We start from the raw sequence: 27,657 nt of genomic DNA, 5'->3' as shown, positions 1-27,657 counted from the left end.
CCCTTAACCATATATTATTGTACTCCAGGGCACTTCCTCATTCAATCCTATCTTTATTTTCATTTTACCATTATATTGCGAGGCTACCCAAAGTTGAATGAACCTCTCCTTTGTCTGGGTGCCGGGGCCTAAATATATGCCAATGGACTGTTCCAATGTTGGGTGATGTGAAGCCTGATTCTCTGCTATGACATGCAGACTGATTCTCTGCTGACATGAAGCCAGATTCTCTGTTACGGGACCTCTCTCCTCTGCCTGGGTGCTGGGCCTAAATATATGCCAATGGACTGTTGCACTGGTGGCTGACGTGAAGCCTGATTCTCTGCTATGACATGCAGACTGATTCTCTGCTGACATGAAGCCAGATTCTCTGTTACGGGACCTCTCTCCTCTGCCTGGGTGCCGGGACCTAAATATATGCCAATGGACTGTTGCAGTGGTGGCTGACGTGAAGCCTGATTCTCTGCTATGACATGCAGACTGATTCTCTGCTGACATGAAGCCAGATTCTCTGTTACGGGACCTCTCTCCTCTGCCTGGGTGCTGGGCCTAAATATATGCCAATGGACTGTTGCAGTGGTGGCTGACGTGAAGCCTGATTCTCTTCTATGACATGCAGACTGATTCTCTGCTGACATGAAGCCAGATCCTCTGTTACGGGACCTCTCTCCTCTGCCTGGGTGCTGGGCCTAAATTTATGAAAATGGACTGTTGCAGTGGTGGGTGACGTGAAGCCTGATTCTCTGCTATGACATGAAGACTGATTCTCTGCTGACATGAAGCCAGATTGTCTGTTACGGGACCTCTCTCCTCTGCCTGGGTGCTGGGCCTAAATATCTGACAATGGACTGTTGCATTGGTGGCTGACGTGAAGCCTGATTCTCTGCTATGATATGAAGACTGATTCTCTGCTGACATGAAGCCAGATTGTCTGTTACGGGACCTCTCTCCTCTGCCTGGGTGCTGGGCCTAAATATATGCCAATGGACTGTTGCAGTGGTGGCTGACGTGAAGCCTGATTCTCTTCTATGACATGCAGACTGATTCTCTGCTGACATGAAGCCAGATCCTCTGTTACGGGACCTCTCTCCTCTGCCTGGGTGCTGGGCCTAAATTTATGAAAATGGACTGTTGCAGTGGTGGGTGACGTGAAGCCTGATTCTCTGCTATGACATGAAGACTGATTCTCTGCTGACATGAAGCCAGATTGTCTGTTACGGGACCTCTCTCCTCTGCCTGGGTGCTGGGCCTAAATATCTGACAATGGACTGTTGCATTGGTGGCTGACGTGAAGCCTGATTCTCTGCTATGATATGAAGACTGATTCTCTGCTGACATGAAGCCAGATTGTCTGTTACGGGACCTCTCTCCTCTGCCTGGGTGCTGGGCCTAAATTTATGAAAATGGACTGTTGCAGTGGTGGCTGACGTGAAGCCTGATTCTCTGCTATGACATGCAGACTGATTCTCTGCTGACATGAAGCCAGATTCTCTGTTACGGGACCTCTCTCCTCTGCCTGGGTGTCGGGGCCTAAATATCTGAGAATGGACTGTTCCAGTGGTGGGTGACATGAAGCCAGATTCTCTGCTATGGGACCTCTCTCCAATTGATTTTGGTTAATTTTTATTTATTTAATTTTTATTTTTATTCATTTCCCTATCCACATTTATTTGCAGGGGATTTACCTACATGTTGCTGCCTTTTGCAGCCCTCTAGCCCTTTCCTGGGCTGTTTTACAGCCTTTTTAGTGCCGAAAAGTTCGGGTCCCCATTGACTTCAATGGGGTTCGGGACGAAGTTCGGATCGGGTTCGGATCCCGAACCCGAACATTTTCGGGAAGTTCGGCCGAACTTCTCGAACCCGAACATCCAGGTGTTCGCTCAACTCTAGCCTTGAGTCCACAGCACAAACCCCCACATGGGCAAGAAGCTGCCCAAGAAGTCCCCAGAGGGGACCATACCTCCTCCGGACTCCCTCCACCGAGGCACGCTTCGGGACTTCGTCCTGTGCTCAGGACAGAGCACGCCACAATCTTTCCCGCCCGACCTAGCTGCCCCCGCAGAAGCGCTCCCGATGAAGTGAAATACGGGACCACGAGACACCAGGCCCTCGGCTGCGCAGGAGCACCCAGCACCGACCAACTTGGCCACAGAGACCAGCCAGCCTCCAGCCTCTCCACCGTCACCCTGGACGTGGGTCCAGCTGGATAGCCTTGTTCCCAAGATGGCGTCTGCACGTGCCAAAACACAGACAGCAGAGGAGGCCCCCTCTCAGGTCAGTGCCCAGTGGCATTCATCAGACCCTCTTCAGCCATCCTCCCTCCCGGCTCTCTCTCCCTGCAGAAAGGAACCCCCAGATGTGCCCGATGCAGTGACAGTGCCTTCTCCCCCATCTCCTCTATGGAACCTAAGGATGATATAGGGGCTACCTCCTCCATGCAGCGGTACGCTGCCCCTACCCATGCACACTCCCCATACTCTGATCACGGCACCTATAGCGTTCCCCCTATGTGACGAACTGCGACCTCCGCGGTCACAATACGTCACAAAACAGTCACAGCGCCCCTAGTGGTCAATCCGCAAACAGGCCTCCCAGCCACTTTCAGCACACCGACAGTCTAACTTGAGTCCGTACAGTTGATAGGCTGAAAGCGCGGGGATTTCCTCAGAGGAAAGGGGGCTCCATACCCTCGACATTTCGAGATGTCTCTGGATTTACCTGGAGTGGTCCAAGGTATTTAGGAAGGATGAAAACCTCCTTATCCTTTTTTCCGGTACCCACAAGGGTAGGAAAGCCTCTAAACCCTCCATCAGTCGATGGATCAAAGAGGCACTTCGGGAGTCTTATGTGTCTCAAGGTTCGGAGCCACCTGAGTTTGTGAAGGCCCACTCTACTCGAGCGGTGGCTACTTCCTTTGCAGAAAGAAGCTCGATTCCGCTGGATGTCATCTGTAAGTCAGCTTCTTGGAGTTCTCACTCCACTTTTATCTCACACTATAGAGTGGATTCTAGGATAGATAGCTATTCCTCATTTGGCCGGACAGTATTATCTTTCACCAGGCACGAGAGCCCTTCCATGGGGGTTTCTACTTGCTAATCCCCATCTGTGCCACTGGTTAGGACGTAAGGGAAATGTTAATTTCTAACGATAATTTGTTTTCCCTTAGTCCTAACAGTGGCACACAAATACCCCCCCCCCCCCCCTTAGTTGCTTTAGTGTTGCTTTTTTTCTGCTTGTAACTACACAAGGGGACTAGGGGTTGATCCCCCTCTTTATTAGAGTGGGAGGGTCCTGTTAATTGCTTAATTACTTTCTCTTGTCAATAAAATTTCCACCTGTCCCAACCAGAAAAACACATCTGTGCCACTGTTAGGAATAAGGGAAAACAAATTATCATTAGAAATTAACGATTCAGACCCTCAGATTGAGGACACCATTTTAAGAGATTTGGAAGATGAATTTTTCCATACTGCCACATTTCCTTTAATTTATAACCCCTTCCCACTGCAACCATTTTCTGTTTTTTGCACTTTTATTTTTCTTCCCCTCCATACAAATGCCATAGCTTTTCTATTTCTCCAGTCGCACGGCTGTAGCAGGGCTGTTTTTTGTGGGACAAACTTTCTAATGTTTCCATTTATTATTCCACATGGTTTATTGGGAAGATGGAAAAAATTACTTATAGGGTAGAAATAATTTAAAATGCAGTTGCGCCATTGTTCTATGGATTCTGTTTTTACAGCATTCACTGTGCAGTTACCTTTATTCTATGGTTTAGTAAGATTACAGCAATCACAGATTTACATTATTGTGCTAGGTTTTAATACTCCCAAAAAATTCTACAGGGCTGTGTGAAAGTTCTTTATTTGCGGTGCGAGCTACAATTTCTATTGATAACATTTTATGGTATATGTGACTTTTTGATGTTTTTTATTCAGTTTTCAATCACTTTATCTTTAAGGCAGAAGTTTGTTAAATACCCAAAACCTGCCGTACATGTATGGCAAGTGTTATGAAGGGGTTAAAACTGCTTCTCCCCTACGTGCATTCTCTGACGTTTAACACAATCCGATTGGTAAGTAAAACATTTCCCACAGGCCGTACATAATTATGGCTTCTCCCCTGTATGATGGCTTTAATGGTGAAGATTGGGTTTCAGAGCCCACCATTTCCCACATTCTGAACAGGAATACGGCTTCTCCCCTGTGTGTATTCTTGATCTCTCTCAAAACTTGATTTGTGAGTACAATATTTCCCTGCATGAAAGTGGCTTTTCCTGTGGGAATTTTTTAATGCCCAACAATATATTTTTGAGTTAAACATTCTTAACATGACTACAGAATTTTTTCCCATGTGACATCTTTGATGTTGAAGATCTGATTTTCTAATGAACTATCAGTCACATTCTTAACATGAATACAGCTTCTTCGTTGTGCAAATTTGCTGTCTCTCAAGACTTGATTTCATAGTAAAATATTTCCCATATTCTGAACATGATTACGGCTTCTCCTTTGTGTGAACTTTCTGATGACTATTAAGATTTGATTTCTGAGTAAAACATTTCCCACATTCTGAACATGAATACGGCTTCTCCTTTGTGTGAACTTTCTGATGTTTCTGAAGATTTGATTTATGAGTAAAACATTTCCCACATTCTAAACATGAATATGGCTTCTCCCCTGTGTGAATTCTCTGATGTTTAATAAGATATGATTTCTGAGTAAAACATTTCCCACATTCTGAACATGAATATGGCTTCTCCCCTGTGTGAATTCTCTGATGTTTAATAAGATATGATTTCTGAGTAAACCATTTCCCACATTCCGAACATGAATACGGCTTCTCCCCTGTGTGACATCTTTGATGTAAAAGAAGAGCAGATTTTCTAGCAAAACACTCTTCACATTCTGAACAAATATATTGCTTCTCACCTGTGTGAATTCTCTGATGACTCTGAAGATTTGATTTCGTAGTAAAACATTTCCCACATTCTGAACATGAATACAGCTCCCCTGTGTGAATTCTCTGATGGGTCTCAAGAGATGATTTCTGAGTAAAACATTTACCACATTCCGAACATGAATATGGCTTCACCCCTGTGTGATTTCTCCGATGGCTCTCAAGGGAGGATTTTTTAGTAAAACATTTCCCACATTCTAAACATAAATACAGCTCCCCTGTGTGAATTCTGTGATGGGTCTCAAGAGATAATTTATGAGTAAAACATTTTCCACATTCCGAACATGAATACGGCTTCACCCCTGTGTGACTTCTCTGATGGCTCTCAAGAGATGATTTCTTAGTAAAACATTTTCCACATTCCGAACATGAATACAGCTTCTCACCTGTGTGAAGTCTTTGATGTGAAAGAAGAAACGATTTTCTTGTAAAACATTAGTTTTCTAGTAAAATAATTTATAATAATATACATTTTTTAAAATAATACTGATATTTTTTAACATAAAAAATGCGCTTTAGTGCAGGGCAGTGGAGAGGAACAGTGAGGTGATGTATGAGGAAGCCATGGCTATGGAGTCAGCGTAAGGCCGGATTACTATTCTCTATTAAAATCCTTTGTATAAAATAATCTGCCTTAAAGGGAACCTGTCACCTGTAGTACGTGGCCCTCACTGGGGGCAGCATAGTGTAGTCACAGGCCCGGTGATGTCAGCGGTCTGTCACATCTGTGCAGTCAGTACTGAGAAGCCGAACCCCACAGTGTGCACCAGGGCTGCGAGGGAGACAAGTCCGATAAGTAACTACCGCTACCCTCCCCTGCCTCCGGACCAAGACTGACTGGTTCTACTATGCACAAGTGGAAAGAATCCTGCCAGTGAATGTCGGGAGGAGGCGGACGGTGGGGGTAGTGAGCCTCATCGGACTCCTCTCCCTCCCAGCGCTGACATGTGCTGTGGGGTTTGGCCCATCGGTAATCTAAAAGTACTGACTGCCAGCACAGAAGTGATAGGTTCCCTCTACAGATCATCTGTCAGCAGGATCAACCCTATTAAACCAGGCTTACTGGTTGTTACAGTTAATCATACTGAGTGAAACGACCCCTCCGTTCTTTAACAAGAGCTCCAAAACTGCATGTGAGGATCAGGAATTATAAGTAAATAATTGTGGCAGAGTCACTAATAAGGGGGCACTGGGAGATCTGTAAAAGGGGCAAGCAATAGAATTGTCACCGGTGCCCTCCACAAAACCGTCCCCGCTTCCCCGATGCATTCTATATGCCACATGTCAGACCCCGACTATGCCCCCGCTAATGTGCTCCCTAAGGAGTCAGCAAGGGGACCATTAGAGGATGGGTGGGGGGCAGTGCTGGAGTCTTAAGTAGGAGCAGAATGGTAGTCGGAAATTGTGGCAGGTTGTCACGGATAGTTGGGAAGCCGAGCAGAGTGGGGGCGATTGCTTACTTATCCGGAATCTCTTAGTATATAGGACTGGCCAGAGACAACCAGTATTTAGGTGTGGTGACCTGCTTTTATTAGACTGTGGAAATGCTGTTAGACTCTGCCCTGAAAGTCCAGTCCTGCTGAATGGGTTCACAAAGGGAAGAACAGGTGACAACTCCAGGCTTCTGATCAGCGCTGTGGGATATTAGGTGGGCAAACAACTAAAGGGGTTGTTCAGTTAGGGACTGTTGCGGAGCTTCAAGGTTTACCCTCAATATCTTCACTTAAATCCCCTTGTAGCTGAAGAAACAGGTCAATATCCAAGAGACAATTTTCCCAGTGACTGGACGACACACAGTTTGGGAGTCACTGACTTTACTAGGCATGCGCACCTGGTTTCCAACCTCCAACAGCCTCATTTACATACAATACATAGATTACTATGGTACAAGGAAAGGTGGCGTCAGACAATAGCAAGGGCCGATGGGATGTTAAGGGGGGACACTGCAGCTAGTTTAAACTGGTCTCCCAGTGTCCCTGAGACAACACCCTGCTGGGGAAACAATGGACAGGAAAAGGGGGGAAGGGAAGAGGTACAGACAAGAAAGACATTCTAAAAGTGACGATGTTTGCCACAGTGACCTTTTCTACAGACCCCACATATAAGGCGTACTTTTTCCCCCAAAAGTGTGTGTGTGGGGGGGGGGGGATGTCAGTGCATCTTATAAAGCAAATACTAGTGAGTGCTTCCATTATTTAGTTTTACCGTGTAGGGAACGCAGTAAAAATAAAACCCATTGCACTGTGGTGGAACTGCACTTTAAGTCATAATGGCTTCTCGGCCTTTTGGCTAAGATCAAGTGTAGTATCTGTTCTTCAGTTCCTGTAGAGCTACGCTCCAGGCTGTACTCCAACCGAGCCATGGTTGTCGAGCCGAACAGAGAATCACACAGCATCCCTGAGTCATGGAGCATGGGTGTCTGGACCGCACCTATGTGAAGTGACCTTTGAGCTCTGCTGGATCGAAGCCATGAGGCCGGGTTGTGTTAAAAGCCCAAAGTGTATGTGCCCCAGGGGTGGTGTCCGTGGGGTCCCTGATCTCACTGGGTACCTCCCTGTCCCACAGAGTGATGGCACATTTGCACAGCCCTTTTCTTTCTCACATTTTTAGCACACACACACACCTCTATTTGCTCGGTTTCGGCCATGAAAATATGAGGAATTTTTATAATTCCGGTCGAATGTCCGGGCCGTAAGGGCACACATTCACTTTATTTACTTTTTGTGTTCACCGTGTTCACTTTTACACGTTTGTAGTGTCTCACTAGGATTTTCAGGGTTGCGGCCCCCTTATGGAAACCCCCCCTGAGGTCTAGGGGGGGGTGTGGCCATATTGGTTCCTCACCTCCCTGCCAAACCCCTTGGGCTCTCCCTCCGGGGAGATTCCAGACCTTTGTTGAAGCTCCTGTCTGAAGCCTTGGGTGGTTGAAGCATAGATGGGCGTACCCTTGGCTTCGGCTGAGGGTTGCCATTTGTCCCAGGCCATTACAGGAGCTTTGGCCCCGGAGGGATAGGGAATGGTTTGTGGGAGGCCCTTCTCTTACGGAGAGGGCCTGCGATAGACCGCGACCTAGTGCATGTTTTTGTGTGGCACGCTGCGCAAGGTGAGAGAGCACGACTTTGGGCTTTCAAAAAAAATACTATGATTTCCTCTTCTCCTGTCTACTAGTATGTTGGGGCAGTTGCTATGTATTATACCGTAGCTGATCTCTTGCTCAGCCGACCTCTCTTCTGTAGCTCACCTTGTTTGGAGAGGAGCTCCTGGTTGGTTAGCCTCGCTGTAAATAGTCCTAGTTTCTGCAGGGGCTGCTGGTTATAGTGTAAGCTCTGTGCTTTTCAGTCCAGTAATCCTTTTATTTTCTAGTATCTCTCCTAGTTTACTTCATCGGTGAACATTGGTTCTTATGGTTATGGTGGATTTACATGAGCCAATTATTGGGCAGATTATCGGGAACGACCGTACCTGCGAATTCTCGTTCCCAACAATCTTCCCGTGTAAACGTGCTGCTGATCACCTAATGAATGAGCGAAACAGGCCTTAGTGTCCTCCTGTTTGTTTTAGGGCCAGTTTTACAGATTAGTGTTTTCCATAAGAATGTCTGTAGGGACAGTGAGGGTCAGTGATGGTATTGGGGTCAGCGTCTAAGGACAGATCTAGGGAAAGATTCAGGGTCACTTATTCTCTGTTCAATCATCCGCTAACCATATAACCCCCATCATCCATTTGTTCCACCATCTGATTACCATCCTGTCTTGGTCAAGTCATCTACTGATGAGTTCTATATCTGATATGTGTTTTGTATTATTCTTCATGGGACGGTACGACTGTTAAACAGTTTGGTCCTACTATAAGTCCTGGGGTTATCTGAGTACTGGGGGACACTGTAAGGACCTGGGGAAGGCGTCTGCTATAGGGGAAGTCCAGCTCAGGGTCATTACAGTAACAGACTCGTCTCTGATTCATTTAGTAGTCACTACTTACCTGGACTCTTATCTGTAGGAATGTCCTCCTCACACTGGTCATCGTCCCTCACATCTGTCTCTGTAGGAATCTCCTCCTTGTATTCCTCATTGTTTCTCACATCTGTCTCTGTAGGAATCTCCTCCTTGTATTCCTCATCGCCCCTCACATCTGTCTCTGTAGGGATCTCCTCCTTGTATTCCTCATCGCCCCTCACATCTGTCTCTGTAGGAACCTCCTCCTTGTATTCCTCATCGCCCCTCACATCTGTCTCTGTAGGGATCTCCTCCTTGTATTCCTCATCGTCCCTCACATCTGTCTCTGTAGCATTAATATTGCGCAAATCTTCATCCTGATATAAGATCTGTGAAGCAAATATTGTAAGTTACAGGACAGTCGGACAAGTTGCAAGAAATATTTTCCATGACCACAAAAGATCAGGTGGGGATCAGGTGAGTATGAACCCATCACAAGAGTGATCGGACTTGTGGTGGGTTCATACTCACCTGATCCCCACCGCTGGTTGCCGGCTTCATCACTCCACGACCGCCTCCGCAGGTACTGGGACTCTGGGAATCAACATCCCATTGATGGGGGCATGTGACCACTGCAGCCAATCACTGGCCACAGCAGTGACCAGCGATAGGGAAAATTTAAAGGGAACCTATCATGTGGCTATTTGATCATAATCTAACTGATTATATACAATCATTAACTACTAAAAAGTACCTTAGATGTATTCACTTACTAGTGTGACAGATGGTTACCTCATAATATACACACAAAGATGCCACATGCCGCATGCTAATGAGCCGATTTGAGTCCAGCGTGATGTCATTGAGTCCAGCGTTTATTTAATTAACAGCTATAGCCACTCCCCTGCCCACCTGCTGCTGATTCATATGGAAAATAACTGTCAATCAGCAGCAGGTAGGCGGGGAGAGTCAGAAGCTCATAAATATTCAGGACTCATCATTATCACCTGGAGCTTTTCAATACAAGATGTTAGCAGATTGACTGGGTCAATTAAAGAAAGTGACCCAGCATTTTGCGAAGAGGATCAGTCACTTATTTATGTTGCCCTTAGTTAGGACACCATACAACTGGTGACAGGTTCCCTTTAAGATACCTGACCATCCTGTGGAAGGAGAGGACGCGGACATCTCTCTGGTGTTGTCCTCTGACTGGATCTCTCTGCAGGAGACACAGAGACTGGACTCAGACTTTACAGACAGAGAATTCCAGGACATTTGTATTTAGTCCTGTCCGTTACCTGGAGATGTGAGGGGCTGGTCCTCCTCCATCTTGACCTCCTTGTACAGACCCTTGTGTCCTTCTAAATACTCCCACTCCTCCATGGAGAAATAAACAGCGACATCCTGACACCTTAGAGGAACCTGACAACACAATGACACCGTCATCACCCAGACCCCTCCAGTGCTGTGACTGTATAATGTCCCAGCATTCCCGGCGGTGTCACCTCTCCAGTCAGCAGCTCCATCATCTTGTGGACGACTTCTAGGATCTTCTCATTGTTCTTCTCATGTATCAGATTACTAGACGTCTTCTTCACCATGGAGTAATCCTGTTCATTGAAGACATAATAATAAATGTCACCATGTACATTCCAGAGTCCATCACTTCTACAGCCATGTCCACCTGTAATTACCATAGATAACGATGTAATGTGACATCATCAGAACCTCTCACCTCTCCAGTCACATCCCCTGTAATTACCATAGATAATGGTGTAATGTGACATCATCAGAACCTCTCACCTCTCCAGTCACATCCCCTGTAATTACCATAGATAATGGTGTAATGTGACATCATCAGGACCTCTCACCTCTCCAGTCACATCCCCTGTAATTACCATAGATAAAGATGTAATGTGACATCATCAGAACCTCTCACCTCTCCAGTCACATCCCCTGTAATTACCATAGATAATGGTGTAATGTGACATCATCAGAACCTCTCACCTCTCCAGTCACATCCCCTGTAATTACCATAGATAACGGTGTAATGTGACATCATCAGAACCTCTCACCTCTCCAGTCACATCCCCTGTAATTACCATAGATAATGGTGTAATGTGACATCATCAGAACCTCTCACCTCTCCAGTCACATCCCCTGTAATTACCATAGATAATGGTGTAATGTGACATCATCAGAACCTCTCACCTCTCCAGTCACATCCCCTGTAATTACCATAGATAATGGTGTAATGTGACATCATCAGAACCTCTCACCTCTCCAGTCACATCCCCTGTAATTACCATAGATAATGGTGTAATGTGACATCATCAGAACCTCTCACCTCTCCAGTCACATCCCCTGTAATTACCATAGATAATGGTGTAATGTGACATCATCAGAACCTCTCACCTCTCCAGTCACATCCCCTGTAATTACCATAGATAATGGTGTAATGTGACATCATCAGAACCTCTCACCTCTCCAGAAAGCAGGAAGAGTATCTCCAGGGTAAGATGTAATATCCTCTCCGCTATCTTGTCCCTGTCTAAATCCAATATCTGGTACTGATGATGTCATCGGACAATCCTAGATCACAGGAACCTGAATGGAAGAAGAGGAGTCAATGTAGAATCCGCATGAAATCCCATAGAAATGTTTATAATGACCGGAGATGATGAGGGACATTTGGGAGAAATCAGAGGAGATGAGGTCTTCTCTCTATTGTCTGGACTGATGACTGGAAGATCTCGTCAGGGCAGTTCCTCCATGTTTGAGTTCACAGCAGTGTAAAGTATGGTGCACCCTCACACGACCCCTACATACAATCCCTGGCTGAAGTGATGATACACCCGACCAATCAGCTGTTTGAGGAGACCGTGGCTCGCCAGTGAGCGCTGCAGTCTTCTCGCAGGTCCCAGTCCCTTACAGGAGCTTTGGCCCCGGAGGGATAGGGAATGGTTTGTGGTCGATGGCGCCGGATAGGGAATGGTTTGTGGTCGATGGCGCCGGATCGGTCATGGAGGGACAGGAAGACGATTTCTGTTCTTCCTTCTTGATCCAATTCATCTCTAGTTCAGGTAAAATGTTGACCAACGACCCGATTCTGGGGCCGGAGCCAGACTTTGTTTTTTCGAAGGCCCCAATTGACATAATAAATTGTCCCCCAGCAGCTCGAGACCAGATCAGGTTCATCGTTCACATGGAGGCTGCACCGGAAGGAGCGGAACGTTAGAACTGCCTGAGCTGTATCTGCAGGACTGACCGGACAGTGAGGGGGACTATAACCTGTGACCACGTAGGTGTGGACTGTGCGGAGCCCCCACGTGGCCTGCAGCATGTGGGACATGCCCTGCGCAAGTTACAAACCAGGACACGAGACGAAGGAATATAAAGAGGGGTCTAGAAAAGCAGCGCGTGGCTCTGCATCTCCAGCCTGGACGGGACCCCTAAGGGCCGGACCTGGTGAGAGATAAGGGGGGGGGGGGGTCCGGTGACGGCCATTAATCGGAGGGAAGCTGAATGGTCCACTGGTCATGGACCTCACAGCCAAACAGGACAGTTACCTAAACAGGACCTCACCCTCCCGGCTGGTACAGAGGGAACCCCAGCGTGATAGGGATGATGGGCAAGTAGTCATGGAGCGGACCATGGGGAACCTCCTCTCTGATTGGTCGTTTATAGTCACATGGTATTTAAAAAGCTGGAAGCAGCAACTGTGAACAAGTAACATTGGATTCTACGGATTTTACATTTTAACGGGAATTTTCAGATGTTTAACCCCTTCATAATAGGGACATTTCCCATTTTCATTTTTTACTCCCAGCCTTCCCGGAGCCAGAACTTCTTTATTTCCCCTTAACATAGATGACGAGGACGTTAACATCGCCGGACGAGGACTTGTTATTTGTGGGACCAGTTGTACTTTGTAATGGCGCCATTTACGGTTCTACACAATGTAGTGGGAAGCGGGGAAATTCCAACTGGGGGATAAAAAAAAATAAGAAAAAAATAAGAAAAAACACACACAATTCCTCCAGTTTTCTGAGTTTTGCGGTCCCAGCGTTTCCTGCCGGTTCCCCTCATCCTCCGGTCGGTGCGATTACAGCGACACCACATTTATACAGGTTTTCTGGGTTTTATTACTGATGTTTTCTCTGCATCCCCGTCTTCTGACCGCCATGACGTGTGCGGCGCTGTGTGCGCATTCCCCGTCTGGGCTTCTCACTGACGCCGGATTGTGGGTGACGTTTTTCTATTTTCCAATTTGCGCTAAATCCTTGTAGATCTTAATAGCGGAGGCGCCCGCGGCGTGTGTTGTTTATGTACTTATAACTTTAGGGGGGGGGGGAGGGATTTGAATTTTTTTTTTAATCCTGTTTTATAGTTGCAGGTTTTTGCGGCTTCAGGTGCCGTGGTCACGAGCCCCGGTGGACGTGGCGGCTGCTGCTGGATCGGTCCCTGCCGTATAAACATGTCGCTGGTTTTATCCCGTTTTCGGCTTTTCCCTGTGACTTGTGGCTGGATCGGCGGCTCCTCCTCCAGGTCTGTCATAGGACGTCCACTGGGAGACCCTCCCCCGCAGCAGCACCAACCCCGTCACATCCAGCAGACTGCGGGGAGGATCCTGCGGCACTCATAACAGACTGCACTACTGAAGCATCAGCTGCGACAGACATCACACACTGCACTACTGAAGCATCAGCTGTGACAGACATCATACACTGCACTACTGAAGCATCAGCTGTGACAGACATCACACACTGCACTACTGAAGCATCAGCTGTGACAGACATCATACACTGCACTACTGAAGCACCAGCTGTGACAGACATCACACACTGCACTACTGAAGCACCAGCTGTGACAGACATCACACACTGCACTACTGCCTGCGGCCCCCGGCTCCCCGGTACCTGCTCCTCATGCCGGGGCTCTCCCTCCCGCTGTCCGGACATCAGAGCCTCTTTACAGGACGTTTCCAGCAGAACTTCCTCTTTCCCTCAGGTTCCTGGAGTTTTCCTCTCCCAGCATGCTTTGCGGTGTGACGTCACAGGGCTGGCTCCGCCCGGCACACTGGTCAGTCAGCACTAGCCCCGCCCCCTACACCTCCGGCGGTCATGTTAGTACACCCAGACATGGCTCCTGCTCTTCTCCTCACATCACTGAGGGCCACAGGCGCTTCCCTCACCATCTCCAGAGCCCCAAACACTGGGAGCGGCCAGCACAGCCGTATCTAAGCCTCTCAGGCAGGGGCAGACTGAGAACCCTCAGGGCCCCCGGGCAAAATAAATCAAGGGCCCCCTTACAGGCCCACCCATGTTCTGCTTCAAGCCCCACCCTTGTCCCGCCTCCATGCCCCGCCTCCAGCCACACCCTACACAATCTTTAATAAGATTTCAAGGTTAAAGTGACACAAAAGGCTCCCAGACCCCTTCAGCTCATTGCAGTGGTCGGGGTACAGGGTCCCTTTTGCAAATCGAGCTGCAATGTTCTAGAGAAACTGCATTGTTTACGTTCCAGCAATAAGTCGGCGTCTAGTGGCAGCCACCTGAGGGCTTCCTGGAGTAAAACAGGTCTGGTATCTGACGCTGGACGTCCTCACACCCTGCATGATGACCTCCAGGGTCAGATTTTTCACTGCTCTCGTATGGGGTGATCTAATCTCAGCGTCCATTAGTGAGCCTCTGTTAGAAGCAGTGTGGGCATAACTACTGTGAAGGGGGCACATATCTGGGCATAACTACTGTGAAGGGGGCACATATCTGGGCATAACTACTGTGAAGGGGCACACATCTGGGCATAACTACTGTGAAGGGGGCACATATCTGGGCATAACTACTGTGAAGGGGGCACATCTGGGCATAACTACTGTGAAGGGGGCACATATCTGGGCATAACTACTGTGAAGGGGGCACATATCTGGGCATAACTACTATGAAGGGGGCACATATCTGGGCATAACTACTGTGAAAGGGGGGGAGGCCCTTCACAGTAGTTATTAATCCCTTTCAGCAGTCTCCCCTTCAGTGAATGGGGGACTGCTGAAAGGGGTTAATAACTACTGTGAAGGGCCTAGCCATCTGGGCAACCGCACAGATCATCCCCCCACCCACCTTGTACTTGTTCCACTGATCCGCTACTTGCGGGCTACATGGGCATGAGTTCAGTCACTTCGGCACGTGATCCCGCGAGACCCGTGACCTACAGCGGCAGGTCTCGCGGGATCACGCGCTGCAGGACGGGATTGCCCACCGAAGTGACTCAACTCATTCCCGCGCAGCCCACAAGTAGCGGAACAATTACAAGAGGGGTGGGGAATAGCCAAATAAAAAAATATTTTGAACCAAAAGGTGTTATGGGGGCTCTGTGGATGGCACTGTTGTGGGGGGGGGGGGATCTGTGGGTGACACTGTTATGGGGGCTCCGTAGATGGCACTGTTATGGGGGGGATCTGTGGGTGACACTGTTATGGGGGGGATCTGTGGGTGACACTGTTATGGGGGCTCCGTGGATGGCACTGTTATGGAGGGGATCTGTGGGTGACACATATATAGCACCTTATGCTATATATGTGTCATATACAGATCCCCCCCTTCCCCCATAACAGTGTCCCTGTGAGTGAATGATCCCCAATACAGGGACTGGGGGCCGGCATCTGTGGCACCGAGATGAGACCCCTTGTGAGACCATATGCTGGTGCAGTTGGCCCTGGGTTCCTCCTAATGCAAGACAACGCTAGACCTCATGTGGCTGGAGTGTGTCAGCAGTTCCTGCAAGACGAAGGCATTGATGCTATGGACTGGCCTGCCCGTTCCCCAGACCTGAATCCGATTGAGCACATCTGGGACATCATGTCTCGCTCTATCCACCAACGTCACGTTGCACCACAGACTGTCCAGGAGTTGGCAGATGCTTTAGTCCAGGTCTGGGAGGAGATCCCTCAGGAGACCGTCCGCCACCTCATCAGGAGCATGCACAGGCGTTGTAGGGAGGTCATACAGGCACGTGGAGGCCACACACACTACTGAGCCTCATTCTGACTTGTTTTAAGGACATTACATCAAAGTTGGATCAGCCTGTAGTGTGACTCCAAATCCAGACCTCCATGGGTTGAAAAATTTGATTTCCATTTTTTTTATTTTTGTGCGATTTTGTTGTCAGCACATTCAACTATGTAAAGAACAAAGTATTTCAGAAGAATATTTAATTAATTCAGATCTAGGATGTGTTCATTTTGTGTTCCCTTTATTTTTTTGAGCAGTGTATATAATCCAGTATTCATTGTAACTCTTCTTTTCATAGGATGACCATTCGACTTTACCTGCTCAGTTTCCCTGTTTTGGAGTTTCGTCATCAATGGTTGATAGATCATGGAAACAACGCTGTTCATCTCGTTCAAGTTACCAGTAAGTATCACTTGAATCAACAAAATGCCTTATGAATATTGATCCATATGCTAATAATTCTCCATTTTGCAGGTGAATTTGGTTTCCAGTTAACCGCCTCCGGACCGCCAAACGCAGGATCGCGGTCCGGAGGTGGCTGTCCCAGGCACAGTCACGCATATACGCGTCATATCGCGATACGCGAGACTTCCTGTGAACGCGCGCACACAGGCGCGCGTTCACAGGATCGAAAGGTAGGAGAGTGGATCTCCAGCCTTCCAGCGGCGATCGTTCGCTGGCAGGCTGTAGATGCGATTTTTTTAACCCCTAACAGGTATATTAGACGCTGTTTTGATAACAGCATCTGATATACCTGCTACCTGCTCCTCTGGTGTCCCTTTTGCTTGGATCGACCACCAGAGGACACAGGCGGCTCTGTAATAAGTAGCACCAAACACCACACTACACTACACCCCCCCCTGTCACTTATTAACCTCTTATTAACCCCTGATCACCCCATATAGACTCCCTGATCACCCCCTGTCATTGATCACCCCCCTGTCATTGATCAGCCCCCTGTAAGGCTCCATTCAGACGTCCGCATGTGTTTTGTGGATCCGATCCATGTATCCATGGATCCGTAAAAAATCATGCGGATGTCTGAATGGAGCCTTACAGGGGGGTGATCAATGACAGGGGGGTGATCAATGACAGGGGGGTGATCACCCATATAGACTCCCTGATCACCCCCCTGTCATTGATAACCCCCCTGTAAGGCTCCATTCAGACGTCCGCATGTGTTTTGCGGATCCGATCCATGGATCCGTAAAAATTATACGGACGTCTGAATGGAGCCTTACAGGGGGGTGATCAATGACAGGGGGGTGATCAGGGAGTCTATATGGGTGATCACCCCCCTGTCATTGATCACCCCCCTGTCATTGATCGCCCCCCTGTAAGGCTCCATTCAGACATTTTTTTTGGCACAAGTTAGCGGAAATTTTTTGTTTGTTTTTGTTTTTTCTTACAAAGTCTCATATTCCACTAACTTGTGTCAAAAAATAAAATCTCACATGAACTCGCCATACCCCTCACGGAATCCAAATGCGTAAACATTTTTAGACATTTATATTCCAGACTTCTTCTCACGCTTTAGGGCCCCTAAAAAGCCAGGGCAGTATAAATACCCCACATGTGACCCCATTTCGGAAAGAAGACACCCCAAGGTATTCCGTGAGGGGCATATTGAGTCCATGAAAGATTGAAATTTTTGTCCTAAGTTAGCGGAAAGTGAGACTTTGTGAGAAAAAACAAAAAAAATCAATATCCGCTAACTTATGCAAAAAAAAAAAATATTCTAGGAACTCGCCATGCCCCTCATTGAATACCTTGGGGTGTCTTCTTTCCAAAGTGGGGTCACATGTGGGGTATTTATACTGCCCTGGCTTTTTAGGGGCCCGAAAGTGTGAGAAGAAGTCTGGGATCCAAATGTCTAAAAATGCCCTCCTAAAAGGAATTTGGGCCCCTTTGCGCATCTAGGCTGCAAAAAAGTGTCACACATCTGGTATCGCCGTACTCAGGAGAAGCTGGGGAATGTGTTTTGGGGTGTCATTTTACATATACCCATGCTGGGTGAGAAAAATATCTTGGTCAAATGCCAACTTTGTATAAAAAAATGGGAAAAGTTGTCTTTTGCCAAGATATTTCTCTCACCCAGCATGGGTATATGTAAAATGACACCCCAAAACACATTCCCCAACTTCTCCTGAGTACGGCGATACCACATGTGTCACACTTTTTTGCAGCCAAGGTGGCCAAAGGGGCACCTTTCGGATTTCACCGGCCATTTTTTACACATTTTGATTGCAAAGTTCTTCTCACACATTTGGGCCCCTAAATTGCCAGGGCAGTATAACTACGCCACAAGTGACCCCATTTTGGAAAGAAGACACCCCAAGGTATTCCGTGAGGGGCACGGCGAGTTCCTAGAATTTTTTATTTTTTGTCGCAAGTTAGTGGAATATGAGACTTTGTAAGGAAAAAAGAGAAGAAAAAAAAAAATCATCATTTTCCGCTAACTTGTGACAAAAAATAAAAAATTCTAGGAACTCGCCATGCCCCTCACGGAATACCTTGGGGTGTCTTCTTTCCAAAATGGGGTCACTTGTGGGGTAGTTATACTGCCCTGGCAATTTAGGGGCCCAAATGCGTGAGAAGTAGTTTACAATCAAAATGTGTAAAAAATGGCCTGCAAAATCCGAGAGGTGCACTTTGGAATATGTGCCCCTTTGCCCACCTTGGCAGCAAAAAAGTGTCACACATCTGGTATCGCCGTACTCAGGAGAAGTTGGGGAATGTGTTTTGGGGTGTCATTTTACATATACCCATGCTGGATGAGAGAAATATCTTGGCAAAAGACAACTTTTCCCATTTTTTTATACAAAGTTGGCATTTGACCAAGATTATTTTCTCACCCAGCATGGGTATATGTAAAATGACACCCCAAAACACATTGCCCTACTTCTCCTGAGTACAGCGATACCAGATGTGTGACACTTTTTTGACGCCTAGGTGGGCAAAGGGGCACATATTCCAAAGTGCACCTTTTGGATTTCACCGGCCATTTTTTACACATTTTGATTGCAAAGTTCTTCTCACACATTTGGGCCCCTAAATTGCCAGGGCAATATAAATACCCCACAAGTGACCCCATTTTGGAAAGAAGACACCCCAAGGTATTCTGTGAGGGGCACGGTGAGTTCCTAGAATTTTTTATTTTTTGTCACAAGTTAGTGGAATATGAGACTTTGTAAGAAAAAATAAAAAAAATAAAATCATCATCATTTTCCGCTAACTTGTGACAAAAAATAAAAAGTTCTATGAACTCACTATGCCCATCAGCGAATACGTTAGGGTGTCTACTTTCCGAAATGGGGTCATTTGTGGGGTTTTTCTACTGTCTGGGCATTGTAGAACCTCAGGAAACATGACAGGTGCTCAGAAAGTCAGAGCTGCTTCAAAAAGCGGAAATTCACATTTTTGTACCATAGTTTGTAAATGCTATAACTTTTACCCAAACCATTTTTTTTTTTGCCCAAACATTTTTTTTTTATCAAAGACATGTAGAACAATAAATTTGGCGAAAAATTTATATATGGATGTCGTTTTTTTTTGCAAAATTTTACAGCTGAAAGTGAAAAATGTCATTTTTTGGCAAAAAAATCGTTACATTTTGATTAATAACAAAAAAAGTAAAAATGTCAGCAGCAATAAAATACCACCAAATGAAAAGACATGTAGAACAATAAATTTGGCGAAAAATTTATATATGGATGTCGTTTTTTTTGCAAAATTTTACAGCTGAAAGTGAAAAATGTCATTTTTTTGCAAAAAAATCGTTACATTTTGATTAATAACAAAAAAAGTAAAAATGTCAGCAGCAATAAAATACCACCAAATGAAAGCTCTATTAGTGAGAAGAAAAGGAGGTAAAATTCATTTGGGTGGTAAGTTGCATGACCGAGCGATAAACGGTGAAAGGAGTGTAGTGCCGAAGTGTAAAAAGTGCTCTGGTCATGAAGGGGGTTTCACCTAGCGGGGCTGAAGTGGTTAAATACCTTGGGGTATCTTCTTTCTGAAATGGGGTCATATGTGGGGTATTTATACTGCCCTGGCATTTTAGGGGCCCGAAAGTGTGAGAAGAAGTCTGGGATCCAAATGTCTAAAAATGTCCTCCTAAAAGGTATTTTGGCACCTTTGCGCATCTAGGCTGCAAAAAAGTGTCACACATCTGGTATCGCCGTACTCAGGAGAAGTTGGGGAATGTGTTTTGGGGTGTCATTTTACATATACCCATGCTGGGTGAGAGAAATATCTTGGTCAAATGCCAACTTTGTATAAAAAAGTTGTCTTTTGCCGAGATATTTCTCTCACCCAGCATGGGTATATGTAAAATGACACCCCAAAACACATTCCCCAACTTCTCCTGAGTACGGCGATACCAGATGTGTGACACTTTTTTGCTGCCAAGGTGGGCAAAGGGGCACATATTCCAAAGAGCACCTTTCGGATTTCGCAGGCCATTTTTTACAGATTTTGATTTCAAACTACTTTGCACACATTTTTTGTCACAAGTTAGTGGAATATGAGACTTTGTAAGGAAAAAAATAAATAAAAAAAAATCATCATTTTCCGCTAACTTGTGACAAAAAATAAAAAGTTCTATGAACTCACTATGCCCATCAGCGAATACCTTAGGGTGTCTCCTTTCCGAAATGGGGTCATTTGTGGGGTGTTTCTACTGTCTGGGCATTGTAGAACCTCAGGAAACATGACAGGTGCTCAGAAAGTCAGAGCTGCTTCAAAAAGCGGAAATTCAGTTATGTACCATAGTTTGTAAACGCTATAACTTTTACCCAAACCATTATTTTTTTTGCCCAAACATTTTTTTTTTATCAAAGACATGTAGAACAATAAATTTAGCGAAAAATTTATACATAGATGTAGTTTTTAAAAAAAAAATTACAACTGAAAGTGAAAAATGTCATTTTTTTGCAAACATTTTGTTAAATTTTGATTAATAACAAAAAATGTCAGCAGCAATAAAATACCACCAAATGAAAGCTCTATTAGTGAGAAGAAAAGGAGGTAAAATTCATTTGGGTGGTAAGTTGCATGACCGAGCGATAAACGGTGAAAGTAGTGCAGTGCAGAAATGTAAAAAGTGGCCTGGTCATTAAGGGGTTTCAGCTAGCGGGGCTGAGGGGGTTAATGGTTGTAAGATTAAGAATGTAGAAGATCACAGACTGCTGTCTATTGAATTTACAGATTTAGTAACGGTAAGTTTTTGGTTTGGTCCTTACTTTAGATGATTGCACTGAACATTTATTTGAGGAAATCTGGTCAGCACAAGGGGTGGTCTTAGGCTACTTTCACACTTGCGTTTGGGGTTCCACTTGTCAGATCCGTTTGAAGGCTCTCACAAGCGGCCCCAAACTGATCCGTTCATCCCCAATGCATTCTGAGTGGATAAGGATCCGCTCAGAATGCATCAGTTTGGCTCTGTTCCGCCTCCATTCTGCTCTGGAGGCGGACACCAAAATGCAGCTTGCAGCGTTTTGGTGTCCGCCTGGCCGTGCGGAGCCAAACGGATCCGTCCTGAATTACAATGCAAGTCAATGGGGACGGATCCGTTTGACATTGACACAATATGGTGCAATTGTAAACGGATCCGTCCCCCATTAACTTTCAAAGTAAAGTCTGGAGTCCCTTTTATACCATCGGATCTGAGTTTTCTCCAATCCAATAGTATATTTTAACTTGAAGCGTCCCCATCACCATGGAAACGCCTCTATGTTAGAATATACCATCGGATTTGAGTTAGATCGTGGAAACTCAGATCCGACAGTATATTCTAACACAGAGGCGTTCCCATAGTGATGGGGACGCTTCAAGTTAGAATATACTAAGAACTGTGTACATGACTGCCCCCTGCTGCCTGGCAGCACCCGATCTCTTACAGGGGGCTGTGATCCGCACAATTAACCCCTCAGGTGCCGCACCTGAGGAGTAAATTGTGCGGATCTCAGCCCCCTGATCGGGTGCTGCCAAGCAGCAGGGGTCAGACCCCCCTCCCTCCCCAGTATTAAATTCATTGGTGGCCAGTGTGTGGCCTCCCCCCCCATCATTGGTGGCAGCGGAGAGTTCCTTTCGGAGTCCCAGTTTAATCGCTGGGGCTCCAATCGGTTACCATGGCAGCCAAGCAGCGTTCGGATGTCTGCCTGCTGAGCGGAACAGAGGCAAAGCGGAGCCAGACTGATGCATTCTGACCGGATCCGCATCCACTCAGAATGCATTGGGGCTCTACGATCCGTTCGGGGCCGCTTGTGAGAGCCTTCAAACGGAACTCACAAGCGGAACTCCGAACGCTGTGAAAGTAGCCTAAAATTGCTAAGTAACCATGGCAGCCAGGACTGCAGTATAATCTTGGCTGCCATGGTAACCGATCGGAGCCCCAGCGATTAAATTGGGACTCCGATCAGAACTCTCCGCTGCCACCAATGATAGGGGGGGGAGATTTTAATTAGGGGGGATGGGGGTAGAGGGGAGGCTGCACTGGCCACCAATGAATTAAATACTGGGAAGGAAGGGGGGTCAGCACCTGATCTCTTACAGGGGGCTATGATACGCACAATTAACCCTGATCCGCACCGAACGCAAGTGTGAAAGTAGCCTTAGAGAGAGGGTTTTGTATATCATACATTAAAGAGAGCACTTTAAAATACTATTAACAATACTAACTACAAACATTTTTCCTGCTCCTAGGTCTGCCACTGTGCGTAACCGCAAGTGATGGCGATTAAAATAGAGAAAGGCGCTCATAGGGTGAGTATGTTCAAAACAGAAAAAATCTACTATAGGATGTATTATGCTCACCTATTGGGGTTGCACCAGTTTGGGTGCAACCGCAAGGAAGACTGAATAACAGGGAATTTCAACGGTTGGTGCAGCCTAGATTCGTCCGGTCGCCTTGGGCAGGAGCCACCCTGCCACTCGGGTAACGGTAGAAGAAACGAGACGGTGAACTTTACGTCCAACGTATGGACCTTAAACGGCGCGCTCACACAACCGATCGTAGACAGTATTTGGGTATCAGCTATTTTTTTGCTTTATTCATAGACAACGCGTTTCGGGGTACTAGGGACCCCTTTATCAAGTCTAAAAGGTAAGGTTAAAATAAGGGGGGAGAAGCAAATATATGGAAAGACATAATACAGATGTATCCGTCAATAGGGAAGTAATAGTATAAAAATAAATATAAAATGATAGAAAATACGTATATGTATATAAAGACATGTATATATCAGACGGGAAAATGATCAATAAAAATATGTACACATAAAATTTATAAAGGGTATTACATATACATGGAGGCATGTAGTTTAAAACAACCAAAAAATAATAATAAAAAAAAATAAAAAAATATACATATATATATAAAAGAAAAAATATATATATAATAATCACTACTGTCGCATATATCTTGAAAAAATAGTAGTTTTGAGAAAAACAGCAGTGAATGAATGTCCACTGTTTAAGTGAAGGCCACTATATTGTGCTAGGCCATTAACCACAAGGACCAAGGTAGGAATATATATATGTTCTCTCAAATTAGGAGCAGAATATGGCTGGAAGGTCTAAGTGTATGTTCTAAAGACTGTTGTGGAAAATAGGGTTACTAGCAAAAGGAATAATGGACTCTTGATGTAGAAGTATTAACATACCTGGATCGGATCAGCAGAGCGGTGCTGCTGCTGAATCCGGGAAGCACGAGGAGGACGCTGACCTGCTGTGGCGCGCGCACTGCTGGGGGTTAAGAGGTGGCTGCGCTTGTATGGGAGGGCCTGACTTCCTTCATTGGAGGTGCGTCCGTGGGGGGGGGGGGCGGAGTCGGGGGCGGAGTTATCAGCGGCGCACGGAGAGATGAATGGGGGATAGAACAGAGCGGGCAGAGAGAGGGATCGGGGTACGGATGGTGTCAATTAAAAAACTGAAGCTGAGGTGGGGACGTGTGTATGAAAGCAAGTCTGATATTAAGTCGATCGTGGTGGCTGTGGGGTTATTTGAGCAAGGCAGGTTATTGGCAAGGGGGAGTGAAGGAAAGGAATTACAGGGATACATACCCTGCAGGGAAAAAATGGATATTGATGTAGGTGTATGATGGGTGGGCTGGGGATGGCATATAATTAAACTCACTGAGTGTTGAATAGAAGGAGGGAGGGGGAAGGGGGACACAATGTGACATGGGAACAAGAGGATGAACCGGAAAGATACATGTGAAGAAATGTTGGAACTAAATGAGGGGGATAGATATAATGGGGGGCACTGGGATATACGGGATAGTATAATGTAAGTCGCGCCAATTATATATAGATACATGTGAAGAGATGTTTGGACTGAATGAGGGGGATAGATATAATGGGGGGGGGGGAGGCACTGGGATATACGGGATGGTATAGTGTAAGTCGCGCCAATTAGAAGCATTTGCTCTCCAAGGACTCGTTGAGTCCGTACGGTTCCAGAGTTTGGAGTTTGAAAATCCAATACATTTCTCTCTTTTGTAATGTCCTGAATTTATCGGATGCTGTTTCCAAAATGGTCTCAATTGGTGTTATTATTAGTTTTGAAGCATCTTTGTTATGAGTAGTGAGAAAATGGCGGGACACGCTATGTTGGAGGTAGCCTCGCGAGATATTCCATCGGTGTTTGTTCAATCTTTCTCTCAGTGTCTGGATGGTACGGCCTATATATTGTAGCCCACATTCACATTCTATCAGATATATGACATAGGTTGATGAGCAGTTCATGAGGCTTTTGATCGGGTGTTCCTCTCCCGTTACATTACTCTTGAAGGTCTGGACACGGTTTGAAATACTGTCGCAGCATTTGCACAGTTTGTGATTGCACTTATAGCTGCCTTTAAATTTCAGCTGGCACGTTAACCCGGCTGAAATTGTGTTGATGTTCTTTTCTTCTTGAGTTTACTCGGTGCGAGTATGTTCTTCAGAGTTTTTGCTCTCCTGAAGGTGATGCGCTGGTTTTGATGGTATCAGGTCTTTCAGATATGGGTCATCTTTCAAGATGTGCCAATGTTTCGATAGAATGGCTCTCAGAGCTGCAGTGGTTGGGGTTGAAGGTCGTGATAAAAGCTGTCTTGTAGTCCGCCCTTTTGGTTGTTTCGGTCTGCTCGTTTTTCTTTTTTGTATTCAGGCATTCTTCCTGGCTTTGATTTTTTGCCCGCATAAACGCATTCTGTATAATTCTTTCTGGATATTTTTTCTTAGTAAACCTAGACTTCAATATATTACTTTGAGAGAGGAAATCATCCTCATCCGTACAATTCCTTCTGATGCGCTTGAATTGGCTGAACGGGATATTGTCTTTCCACTTCTTATAGTGGGCACTTCTATAATCCAGGTAGCTATTTCCGTCAACCTGTTTGAAGTATGTTTTTGACTTGATGGTCTTGTCCTCTGAATAAAGGATCAGGTCTAAATATTCTATAGACGTGGTTGACAGATTGGAGGTGAATGTAAGGTTCCATCTGTTTGTATTAAGATAGCTGATAAATGCCTGAGCTTCTTCTTTGGGGCCGTTCCAAATCACAATGAGGTCATCAATATATCGTTTGTAAAAAACAATATTGTTCCTCCAATTGTGACTGGAATAAATGAATTCTTCTTCGAAACAGCCCATGTATAAGTTGGCGAAGCTTGGCGCGAAACGCGTCCCCATTGCGGTTCCGTTTCGCTGTCTATAGATCTTTCCTTCAAAAGTAAAGATGTTATGTGTAAGGATGAAATGAATCGCATCCAGTATGAATTTCCTGTGTTTATCGGAGAGACGGTCATCCATTTCCAGGAAGCGTTTTGCTGTTTCAATGCCTGCTGTGTGTGGAATATTTGTGTAGAGGGCTGCGACATCCAATGTAAGCCAACTATATTGGGATTCCCAAGTGATGCTTTTGAGGGAGCTAATTAATTGTGTGGAATCTCTTAAATAAGAGGGGAGGTTTGTAACGTGGCTTTGCAGGAAGAGGTCTACATAATGGGAGAGGTTGCTGGTGAGCGAGTTTATTCCTGAAATGATCGGTCGACCTGGAGGGTTCTTACTGTTTTTGTGAATCTTCGGTAGATGGTAAAAGAGTGCTGTATTTGGATGTTCGACTGTTATGTACTCCTTTTCTTTTTTAGTGATGATTTTATTTTCTTCCGCCTGTTTCAATAGGGCATTCAACTTCTTTTGGTCCTCTGCAACTGGGTTATATGACAGGGATTCATAATACAGAGGGTCGTTCAGTATATTTCTCGCTTCCTTTATATAATCATTTTTATTTTGTAGAACTATACCACCTCCCTTATCTGCGCTCCTGATCACAAGTAGGTCGTTATTGCTTAGTTCCTTTAGTGCATCTTTTTCATCTTTCATCAGGTTGTTCTTGGCCTTGGTGGTCTTGTTGATGTTTCTTGACTCTTTAGACACCAAGGAATAAAAGGTGTTAATGTGATTTCCTCTGTGGTATGTGGGATTAAACGTGGATTTGGGTTTCAGATCAGTATGGGGAGTATTTATTATTCTTGTATCAACCGAGAGATCCTCTTCTTTTTTTGTCTTGGGTAATTTAGATTGAATGGCAAAATGCCTTTGGAGTGTAACTGTTCCTAATGAATGTATTCAAATCCACAAAGAGGTCAAAGTCATTGTACCTTTCTGCCGGACAAAAGGATAGGCCCCTCTGGAGAACTGACATTTGTGGTGTAGAGAGGCTAAAGTCAGAGAGATTAAATATTTTTACAGTAGTGAGGTTTTGTTCCTCTTCAGGCTGTGTGAGTTCTGTTTCGGTTCTTCCGCATCCGTTTTGTTTTCCGGTCCCGCGGGTTCGTGTTCCTCCTCTTCTTCCTCTCCTGTATTATTTCTTTTTAGCCCCTTTGGGGGAGGATCGATCTTCGGCTTGAAGAAATCTGGTATCATCTTTGACCTGCCTGATGGTTGTTTGAGGACATACGTTGCTTCCGGGGTCAATGCCCCGGGTAGCGATAAAAAAGAAAGTGATCGGTTAGCAGTATGGTGGGGAGAGGTTTGTATGTCACCTAAATGACTTGTATTATGCAGAGTAATAAGGGAGTCTTCCAAAAGGGATTGTTCAGGCTCTTCGGGATTCGATGATGTGGACAGTGATGGAAATGATGTGGGGGGTAGATTTAGGGGGCAGCCTTGGGGGAGATCCAAGGTTGGGGTTAACGGAAAGGAGGGTACCGGTAATGGCGGAATTGATGGGGGGGGTGAACCACACGGGTAGGTCGGATGAGGGTAAGGTACAAGTAGATTGTGAGGTCTTGGGTAATCTAACTGCCTTGTTGATGATGGGAGTTTCGGGTGATTTGGCTATTTTCTTCATGGTGTGTACTGATGTCTGTGGGTATCTATGTGTGATGGGTTGTTGTTGTATGCGAGCATGAGAAGGATAAGGTGAGGTGTGTGTCTGTGCCGTATTGGAGTAATGGCGATTACGAGAGGGCGGGATCCCCCTAGATGGGTGTTTATCTGGTTGATATTTCGAATATTTTCTACGGTACCTTGTGTATGTTCGAATCTTGTTAGTGGATGGTTCCACCTGGGGCGTCTGAATATTAGTGTTCCCAGATGGGGGGACTACTTGCGATTTCCTCTCTAGGATTATCGAGTGACTGTTTGTATTCTTGCTTATATCGCTATTGATCTTAGTGTCTGTGGTTTGAGGGTTTGTCTTATTTTTAAGCCAGAATTTGATATTGTCATTACAGAAGTCTGATCTGTCCCTTGAGAGTTTGCTA

The 27,657-nt window shown here is 45.8% G+C and overlaps 1 protein-coding gene and 1 pseudogene across 1 annotated transcript in view; one reads left to right on the top strand and one right to left on the bottom strand.

Annotated features, from left to right (window-relative positions):
* The window catches only part of LOC122939542 (zinc finger protein 316-like), a 124,849-nt gene that overhangs the window by 84,883 nt on the left and 12,309 nt on the right, over positions 1–27,657 (bottom strand). Inside the window, exons 5-7 of the mRNA XM_044295608.1 lie at positions 10,400–10,504; positions 10,193–10,316; positions 10,049–10,113 (exon numbers count right to left, since the gene is read on the bottom strand). Coding sequence (XP_044151543.1) covers positions 10,049–10,113; positions 10,193–10,316; positions 10,400–10,504 — 294 coding nt within the window. The remainder of the gene's footprint in view (positions 1–10,048; positions 10,114–10,192; positions 10,317–10,399; positions 10,505–27,657) is intronic.
* Positions 7,229–7,312, top strand: LOC122939728 (annotated as a pseudogene).

This window comes from Bufo gargarizans, chromosome 5 (assembly GCF_014858855.1).
Source record: "Bufo gargarizans isolate SCDJY-AF-19 chromosome 5, ASM1485885v1, whole genome shotgun sequence".
Classification (NCBI taxonomy): domain Eukaryota; kingdom Metazoa; phylum Chordata; class Amphibia; order Anura; family Bufonidae; genus Bufo; species Bufo gargarizans.
Note: the sequence above shows the minus strand (reverse complement) of the source record. Positions and strands in the feature narration are given on the sequence as shown.